This window comes from Mizuhopecten yessoensis, unplaced genomic scaffold (assembly GCF_002113885.1).
Source record: "Mizuhopecten yessoensis strain PY_sf001 unplaced genomic scaffold, ASM211388v2 scaffold5737, whole genome shotgun sequence".
Classification (NCBI taxonomy): domain Eukaryota; kingdom Metazoa; phylum Mollusca; class Bivalvia; order Pectinida; family Pectinidae; genus Mizuhopecten; species Mizuhopecten yessoensis.
The window spans coordinates 181405-192234 of NW_018406198.1; the positions used below are offsets into that span (position 1 = coordinate 181405).

The 10830-nt window shown below is 38.5% G+C and overlaps 1 protein-coding gene across 1 annotated transcript in view; it reads right to left on the reverse strand.

The window, feature by feature from the left end:
* Nucleotides 1-814: 814 nt before the first annotated feature.
* LOC110451027 (cyclin-H-like) overlaps nucleotides 815-10830 on the reverse strand; it is a 20187-nt gene continuing 10171 nt past the window's right edge. Inside the window, exons 6-11 of the mRNA XM_021498861.1 lie at nucleotides 10009-10119; nucleotides 8887-8942; nucleotides 8303-8373; nucleotides 6414-6525; nucleotides 6053-6128; nucleotides 815-1844 (exon numbers count right to left, since the gene is read on the reverse strand). Of these exons, the coding sequence (XP_021354536.1) occupies nucleotides 1803-1844; nucleotides 6053-6128; nucleotides 6414-6525; nucleotides 8303-8373; nucleotides 8887-8942; nucleotides 10009-10119 (468 nt within the window). The 3' untranslated portion in view covers nucleotides 815-1802. The remainder of the gene's footprint in view (nucleotides 1845-6052; nucleotides 6129-6413; nucleotides 6526-8302; nucleotides 8374-8886; nucleotides 8943-10008; nucleotides 10120-10830) is intronic.

Genomic DNA, 10830 nt, shown 5'->3' on the forward strand with positions numbered 1-10830 from the left:
CTTATAGATACATACTATTTGTCATGAAACTACCACTTTGTCAACTGGTTACTCAGAAAAAGAAATTTTTAATTAGATCATTTGAATAAACTTGATAGCCCTTTATCCCAGCATGTCCTAGTCAAATATCATCCACTGAAAGGCCTCATAGATATCAAGAAATTACTCCTAAGTTTCAATACATTTGACCCTGGTGACCTTGAAAATTGGTCAAGGCTATTTATTTTAACAAACTGTAAGCCCGGCTTCACCCCAGCAGCATACTATTGACAAAATAGTTTCTCCTTCTCCAATGGCTTCTTGAGAAGTTATTTGAAGATTTTAACAATTTATCTAAAAAAATGATAGCTCCTCATCCCAGCATGCTAATGTTGAAATATCATCACCCTATATCTCTTTGCTGTTGAAAAAGAAAGCATTTGAAGGTTTTAATACAATTGACTCTTGTGACCTTAAAAGAAAAACAAGGTCATTTATTTGAATGAAGTTGATAGCTCTTCATCCAAGCTTGCTACTGGCCAAATAGCATCACCCTAAGCCTTTCGGTTATGTAAAAGAAGTTATTGAAACATTTTAATGCATCTGACTGCTGTGACTTTGAAAGTGGGCCAATGTCATTTATTTGAACAAATTTGATAGCTCTTCAATAAGGCATGCTACAGACAAAATGCCATCAACCTAGGCCTATTGCTAATTCAGAGGAAAGCTGACAATCGCTGCAGCACTATATGGCATAAGCTCACCTTCTTGGCATACAAAATGTAATTCCATTTTCAAATAGTCTTGACAAAACAACAAAACAAGAAAACGTGAATATGTTTGATTTTTTAATAAAAACGTAACAAGGACACCTAGCGATATCACTAACACAACTGAACACAGACGGTCTTCAGCAGAGACAGAAAAAAAATCCAACCATAATTTCTCAGAATCAAATAGTGCTTGTTCGCTATCTTCATTCATTCTGGACATAACAGTTGAGCAAGCTTGCTTTTGAGCTAAAGTGTGGCTATATTAGTTCAAACACCTATTCAATTTGTTTTGAGAAACTGTGGCTATTTGAACTCAACATTTGCTACCTAACAGCACCATCTTGAAAAGCACTATAAAGATAGATAAATTGTGTCTCCATCAGCATCAGATCTGGGGCAGAAGAGTCTTTTACTGGTGTGTTAAGATGTGAAGAGTTGTCTCCCCTTTGAACAGGGTTGTGAAATGGTGTTAGTCATTTAAAGAGAGCTATGAAGAGTTATCTGCTCTTTGAACAGAATTGTAAAATGATGTCTGCTCCTTGACCGTATTTTGAAGAGTTGTCTGTCCTCTGTAAAGGGGTTGTGAGAGTTGTTTATTCTTTGAAAAGATTTATGAAGAGTTATCTGCTCTTTGAACAGGGTTGTGAAACAATGTCTGCTCTTTGAACAGGGTTGTGAAAAGTCGTTTATCCTTTAAAGAGAGTTATGTAGAGTGATCTGCTCTTTGAACAGAACAGTAAAATGATCTCTGCTCCTTGATGGATTGTGAAGAGTTGTCTGTCCTTTGAAAAGGATTGTGAAGAGTTGTCTGTCCTTTGAACCGGGAAGTGTGAAGAGTTGTCTGCCCTTCCAACAATGCTCTCAAAAGTTCTATGTTCACTGAACAAAGTTGTTTAACCATAGATTGTCTACCATTGCACAGGATTAACAAGGACCGGCGTCCTATCAATAAGATTGTTCAGTCTTACACACTCTTTTAATAGGGTTGTCACAAGATAGTTGTCTGTCCTTCGAAAAGAATTGCTGTATGATTTTTATTTCTGTCACAATTCAGGGAACTCCGAGCAGTTCCTTGTCTCGACGTTTCTCCTCCTGTCGAAAATACAAACACACCAGAATTGTATCATCTGGGATAGATTGGGGGATACACATGATAAACACGGAGTTCAATTAGGTTCTAATAATTAGGTTAATAATAAATTATTAAAATATCTTGCTGCCCTGGCAATGGCAAGTACTTTCTAAAATGGTATGATCCAAGGAAATTCTAATGAGATATGAATGATACTCAAGTGTCCTCAGTAATACTAAAAATACTTTATATCTTTCTCAAGTTTTACAAAACCTACCCCGGAGAGCGAAGCGACATATCAAGCTGACATATCAATACTTGATCTGGACCCTTTTACCAATAGCATGCCTAAACAACCCTTCGCGACAAAATATGGTCCTCTCTAAAAATATTTTAACAAAATTTAAAAAATAATCATTCATTTCCTTTAATTACATATTTTAACAAAGTAGGAATTTTAATTTATATTTCCAATAAAGTTTGCTAAATTACTTTCATAATGTAACTATTTAATAAAAAGTCCCATCATATCTCAGATCTCAGAGTTGTTGTGTCAACACTTATGATGATAATAAGATAGCAACACCATCTTTGTAAGTTATACTTTATCACTGTCATTGTCAGAGATGACCCTGATTCTCTTATATTTCTACTAATCACATAGCCTAATTGGGACATCGAGACGCTGACACTGTCACTATCAGCTGTGAGGGGATCCTACATCTACTGTACCACATTTATACCTCACTTACACTGTCACTATCAGCTGTCAGGGGATCCTACATCTACTGTACCACATTTATACCTCACTTACACTGTCACTATCAGCTGTGAGGGGATCCTACAACTACTGTACCACATTTATACCCCACTGACACTGTCACTTTGAGCTGTGAGGGGATCCTACATCTACTGTACCAGATTTATACCTCACTGACACTGTCACTATCAGCTGTGAGGAGATCCTAATTGGGACATCGAGACGCTGACACTGTCACTATCAGCTGTGAGGGGATCCTCCATCTACTGTACCACATTTATTCCTCACTGACCCTGTCACTATCAGCTGTGAGGGGATCCTACAACTACTGTACCACATTTATACCCCACTGACACTGTAACTTTCAGCTGTGAGGGGATCCTACATCTATTGTACCACATTTATACCTCACTGACACGTATCACTTTCAGCTGTGAGGGGATCCTACATCTACTGTCCCACATTTATACCTCACTGACACTGTCACTATCACCTGTGAGGAGATCCTACATCTACTGTACCACATATATACCTCACTGACACTGTCACTATCAGCTGTGAGGGGATCCAACATCTACTGTACCCCATTTATACCTCACTGACACTGTCACTATCACCTGTGAGGAGATCCTACATCTACTGTACCACATTTATACCCCACTGACACTGTCACTTTCAGCTGTGCGGGGATCCTACATCTATTGTACCACATTTATACCTCACTGACACGTATCACTTTCAGCTGTGAGGGGATCCTACATCTACTGTACCACATTTATACCCCACTGACACTGTCACTATCAGCTGTGAGGAGATTCTACATCTACTGTACCACATTTATACCTCACTTACACTGTCACTATCAGCTGTGAGGGGATCCTCCATCTACTGTACCACATTTATCCCTCACTGACACTGTCACTATCAGCTGTGAGGGGATCCTCCATCTACTGTACCACATTTATCCCTCACTGACACTGTCACTATCAGCTGTGAGGAGATCCTACATCTACTGTACCACATTTATACCTCACTTACACTGTCACTATCAGCTGTGAGGGGATCCTAAATCTACTGTACCACATTTATACCTCACTGACACTGTCGCTATCAGCTGTGAGGAGATCCTACATCTACTGTACCACATTTATACCCCACTGACACTGTCACTTTCAGCTGTGAGGGGATCCTACATCTATTGTACCACATTTATACCTCACTGACACGTGTCACTTTCAGCTGTGAGGGGATCCTACATCTACTGTACCACATTTATACATCACTGATCTTGGTACGTTTGATTGTCTGATGGTCCTCGTCATCATCCAGCATTTCCCGGAGCTTCCTTTTGTACCTAAATAAGGAAACAGACAGTTGAACCATGTACCACATTTATACCTCACTTACACTGTCACTATCAGCTGTGAGGAGATTCTACATCTACTGCACCACATTTATACCTCACTGACACTGTAACTATCAGCTGTGAGGGGATCCTACATCCACTGTACCACATTTGTACCTCACTGACACTGTCACTATCAGCTCTGAGGAGATTCTACATCTACTGTACCACATTTATCCCTCACTGACACTGTCACTATCACCTGAGAGGAAAACCTACATCTACTGTACCACATTTATACTTCACTGACACTGTCACTATCAGCTGTGAGGATATCCTACATCTACTGTACCACATTTATACGTCACTGACACTGTCACTATCAGCTGTGAGCGGATCCTACATCTACTGTACCACATTTACACCTCACTGACACTGTCACTATCAGCTTTGAGGGGATCCTACATCTACTGTACCACCTTTATACCTCACTGACACTGTCACTATCACGTGTGAGGAGATCCTACATCTACTGGACCACATTTATACCCCACTGACACTGTCACTTTGAGCTGTGAGGGGATCCTACATCTACTGTTCCACATTTATACCTCACTGACACGTGTCTCTTTCAGCTGTGAGGGGATCCTACATCTATTGTTCCACATTTATACCTCACTGACACGTGTCTCTTTCAGCTGTGAGGGGATCCTACATCTATTGTACCACATTTATCCCTCACTGACACTGTCACTATCACCTGAGAGGAAAACCTACATCTACTGTACCACATTTATACTTCACTGACACTGTCACTATCAGCTGTGAGCGGATCCTACATCTACTGTACCACATTTGTACCTCACTGACACTGTCACTATCAGCTGTGAGGAGATTCTACATCTACTTTACCACATTTATACCTCACTGACACTGGCACTATCAGCTGTGAGGGGATCCTACATCTCCTGTACCACATTTATACCTCACTGACACGGTCACTATCAGCTGTGAGGGGATCCTAAATCTACTGTACCCCATTTATACCTCACTGACACTGTCACTTTCAGAGATTCTACATCTACTGTACCACATTTATCCCCCACTGACACTGTCACTATCAGCTGTGAGGAGATTCTACATCTACTGCACCACATTTATACCTCACTGACACTGTCGCTATCAGCTGTCAGGGGATCCTAAATCTACTGTCCCACATTTATACCTCACTGACACGTGTCTCTTTCAGCTGTGAGGGGATCCTACATCTACTGTCCCACATTTATACCTCACTGACACGTGTCTCTTTCAGCTGTGAGGGGATCCTACATCTATTGTACCACATTTATACCTCACTGACACGGTCACTATCAGCTGTGAGGGGATCCTACATCTATTGTACCACATTTATACCTCACTGACACGGTCACTATCAGCTGTGAGGGGATCCTAAATCTACTGTACCACATTTATACCTCACTGATCTTGGTACGTTTGATTGTCTGATGGTCCTCGTCATCATCCAGCATTTCCCGGAGCTTCCTTTTGTACCTAAATAAGGAAACAGACAGTTGAACCATGTACCACATTTATACCTCACTTACACTGTCACTATCAGCTGTGAGGGGATCCTTCATCTACTGTACCACATTTATACCTCACTTACACTGTCACTATCAGCTGTGAGGAGATTCTACATCTACTGCACCACATTTATACCTCACTGACACTGTAACTATCAGCTGTGAGGGGATCCTACATCTCCTGTACCACATTTATACCTCACTGACAATGTCACTATCACATTTATACCTCACTGACACTGTCATTATCAGCTGTGAGGAGATCCTACATCTACTGTAACACATTTATACCCCACTGACACTGTCACTATCAGCTGTGATGTGATCCTACATCTACTGTACCACATTTATGCCTCACTGACACGTGTCACTATCAGCTGTTAGGGGATCCTACATCTACTGTACCACATTTATCCCTCACTGACACTGTCACTATCACCTGAGAGGAAAACCTACATCTACTGTACCACATTTATACTTCACTGACACTGTCACTATCAGCTGTGTGGAGATCCTACATCTACTGTACCACATTTATACCTCACTGATCTTGGTACGTTTGATTGTCTGCTGGTCCTCGTCATCATCCAGCATTTCCCGGAGCTTCCTTTTGTACCTAAATAAGGAAACAGACAGTTGAACCAATAAACAGTAAATTGATACTTTAAATGTTGAGTTATTTTGATGATTCATTATAAGTTATAAATCACTGAATAATCGAACTGACAAAATATTGTTTTATTGATTAATAATAATCAGGCAGAAAACTATTTTTTTTGCATTTTTAGTCAAATGTATATATGTATTACCAGTATGAAATGTGGTTTATTTTTGAAAATCTGTTTTATTGATTGTTACGGTAACAGGTTACTGGGTGTGACTGTGGTATGTGTACACTCACTGTTCACTGTCAGGGTTGTTGTCCTGGTTACGACATTTCAATAGTTTTTTCTGTACACGTCCAACCTGTTCCTTCTCCAATGGCTTCTGTGATTTCACCATATATTTTAAACCTGGAGTTAGTCAAGACAAAAAATCCATAGACATAGATATCCATAACACAAGTCAACATAAAATAGTTCATATCTGGAGGAGGCAAAGTGGTCTATAGGGTCTGTAGGTATTCTAGAGTAAAACTGTCACAACACTAATTTCCAAGTTCAATAATTTGATATGACATAAGACTCTATAAAGTTAAAACCAAAGTACTCCTATCATAGTGGAGTCGTTAATTGCAGTGCAAATTAGTTTGACTATTTTTTTTTATAATGAGCAGTTTTAAATGCAATGAAAATGATGATGACGAAATAAACATTTCAAATTTATCCAGAATAACAGTAAATTTATCATGTGGTATAATATTGAGTAAAAGCAGTTACTGTGTTGTCATAGGAATATGTCCCACGGTTTTGACCAATCGCAGCACCAGTGATTTTTTTTGCTCAGTTTTACAGCCCAATACAGGCCGTTTCCTCTGGCTAAAAAGCGCTTTATTTCCCCAAAATAACCAAAAAGTGAGGTGGATATTCCCAATTAATTAAGGAACGGGCTGTTGTAAATTTTAGGTAACAAACCACTGAGCACCTTTAGGTTATATTTCACCTGTGTAATACCATATTTGTGACATGGCCGTTTGACATAGTAAAATGCGTCAGTTATGTGATAAATGGGCTGACAGGGGGTGGCTTAACAAACCCCAATATGTCCGTCATTCCTTAACTCAATAGACCACAACACCACAGACAACACGTTAGGCCCTCTATCACTGTTACAAGTTTACAAGTTACAAGTTTTATTCGAACTTAAGGCCATTGGCCCATCAGTATACAATACATATTATACACAAATTATGGACAATGTACAGAGAATGAAGACAATCATATTCCATTATAATACCCTTAATTTGTTTGCCTCATAGATGACTTTTCCTAGTATACACAATTCTTTAATAGTATGGACACTCAATAACTGAACATTTTTAAACACAGATGTTTTTTTCCAATAATGGCTTTTGATAGAACGGGATCTGAGATTTTGGAACTTTGAACAGACTAATAAAAATGAAATTCGCCCTCTACTTCAGAGGGGGAGTTACACTGTTTACAATATCTACGTTCTCTAGGTATATTGTTATACCTTCCAACTTCTACAGCCAAAGAATGTGTAGATGTACGGATTCTAGTTAAACAAATGCGTTATTTCATTGGTATATATTTTGTGAGGTAAAATTGTAATGATTCTCCAAAATCTATGATATTTTTATACAATAAACCTTTTGGAGAGTTTTCCACTGAGGCCATTAGGGATTGTATGCCTTGATAAAAAATTCTTTGTTTTATCAATGGTAATAACATATTATGCTGAGAAATACATGGATTTAACCAAACATCGTCCCAATTCAAGATACCATATACCATATTGTTACTGGCCAATTTCTTTACTTTTAGTAATTTCTTACAAAAATGTAAATGTACACGTTCAATCTCTGGAGCTTTGTGCATACACCAAATTTCACTTGCATAAAAAAGGATACTGCTTACATATGTATCGAAAAGGTGTAGCATAGTTTTTACATTTAAGTTTAATGATGAACACTTTGAAAACAATGCAAACATAGCTTTTCGTCCTTGGGTAGCTAATTGTTTACTGTATACTGTTCTTAGGTAGTAGGACAATTACTCCGGGATCCACAATATAAACAGACCAGTGAAGGCCCTCTATCACTGTATACTGTTCTTAGGTAGTAGGACAATTACTCCACAATATAAACAGACCAGTGAAGGCACTCACGTTTTATCTGGTATATCGTTTTCTCAAGCTCGTCTTTTGTTGCCCCCTGTAGTAAAATCCCTGTGACGTAGCTGAGGAAACAAAATGGTTATAATAAACATCACAAACTGTCACCTGTACCCTACAGCCGTGGCAGCTGGGAGCTAGTCTCAAGGCCAGGGTTTGGAATTATTTGATACACTTTACTATAGAAATAATACCTAGACACTCAGAACCCACTAGTATATTTCTTTCCAACATTGGGACAGATTTGTGTTTTTCAAGAAATTGTCAAGAGGATTTCCTATACTGGGAAACTTTTGCAGTGTTTAATTCATCCTTCACAACGGAAATGTTATTCATACTATGCTGTGTACAATAAAACTTGTCAAGTGACTGATTTGTGTAGGTGAAATTTTACTCATATAATTCGTGCATGAATTTCTCCCTGAAAAAACCCAGTCATGAAGCAAGTGATTAAAAAATCTTTATGAAAATTAATGAAACTCCAGCCTGGAGCCTTACTTCTAGCTCGCCAGAGCTTCATCAAAATGAATACCTCTACACTCTTTACATTATCTCTGAGGAAATGGAATCTGAGTTACCTGTCCATGTTTTTGCCAACCTGGGCTGCGCTGGTAAGGATAGCAGCCAGTGCGATCTGTTGGAAACAAGCATGATGTCAAACCCAAAGTTTTTAACGACAGGTTCTAACTAATTTTCCATTTTTCTTAAAAAGAACGGCTGAAGGTGCTGACATTTGTACTTAATTCATTCACCCCTGCAATTTCATAATGAACTATCCCAGCCTTTTCAATTGGAAGAGTTCAAATGTGTCTTCAGGGTTGAATGAGGTAATGCTTTTTTAATAAAACAAGTGTTTTAGAAACAATACTGTAGATACCTATAGGTTTAATTTTAATGATCTCCAGCACGTGTGTCAATTATTTATACAAACTTTATTTATTTTACAACAATTATGAAACAAGTTATTTCAATTTATATTAATCATTCTTGTTGGCCCGGATGTAATTGCGCAGGGAGTATCAACGTGGGAGGAAACCGGAGTACCCGGAGAAAACCCACGGGGTCGGGCAGGTGACCCAAACCTTATTCACGCCCGATTGGGGAATCAAACCCCGGCTGCCTTGGTGAAAGGCAAGTGCGCTATCCACTGCACCACCCGACATCATGTGTCAAATTTTGATGTCAATTAATAGAGCTCATTTGTTTGATTCAGGTTAACTTGGAAGTTCCAGCTTGCTACAGGGCACCCAAAATAGAACACCTCATCATTTAAGTCAGTTTATGGAAATACGTAACAGTATTTAAAAAAAAAATCATTTAAAAAAAAAATGACACTTTTTGATGAATTTAAATAATTTAATCATTAAAAATTTCATTTGAACAAATATTTGTCCATGTCTAGAAATTATTTTGTCGCGAAGTACCATTTCCCGGGAATTATTTTCTTTTCATTATTTTTTTTATTTTTCAGTTGAGTTCATGAGCAACATACCAGAAGTAGACAGACAAAATTTGCTCCAATCGCTTAAAACTTTAAAAATTCTGATTTCAAATATAGATACCATTCATTTGTATTGCAAAATATAAATGCTGCATCTGGTATATGAAAAGTGTTTCATTTTGGGAACCCTCACTTTAGTTAGATATTAAACCTCAGGAATCTTATTGTTTTAACTGATATACAACAAAAACAAATCTACCTGTGATGGGGAAAATATGAGGCATGCATCCGTAAGTGCCACAGACTTGTCGACAAAGGCCTCAGCATGCCCTCGCAGTTTCTCTGGGTCCTCTATCATCTTACAGCGACTCTACCAACAGATAAAGAAAATTATTGCATGTGTAACACTTTCCTAATTCACTTCTACGAATCATTTGAGTATTGTTTAAAGAACAGTGAACACTGAAACACCTGTATACCTATACAAAGTGGGGCTGCAACCATATATCGTGTGACGATATGTCGAGATATTTTGAATACGGGACAATAGATACAAAATAGTTTTTGGGAGGTCATAATACGGCTACAATATTTTCTGGATTTTGTCTATTCATATTCGTTTCCACATGGCGAGTGACAGCTCCAGCTCGGCATCCACGTCGAAAGACCGGAATTGTGTGAATTAAACTTTAAAGTCATGCCCATTTTGGACCAAGTCTATTTCCAGTTGTAATATTGCCATTAAAAATCTGCAATATATCTTTTCTCTTTGCTTCTACTGTTACTATATGTATCGTGATACACATTGTTTCGTGACAACAGTATTGTGAACATATCCCCTATTGTCATGTTAATGTATCGTTCAGCCCTATAACAAAGACAGTGAAACCTAATCTGACAACTGATATCCTTTCTAAGCCAACCCCTGTGTAATCTGACATCCTGTCACACCCTGTCTATAGCTCACTCCTGAGTATTCTGACACCCTGTCTATATCTCACTTCTGAGTATTCCGCCATCCTGTCTATATCTCACTTCTGAGTATTCCGACACCCTGTCTATATCTCACTCCTGAGTATTC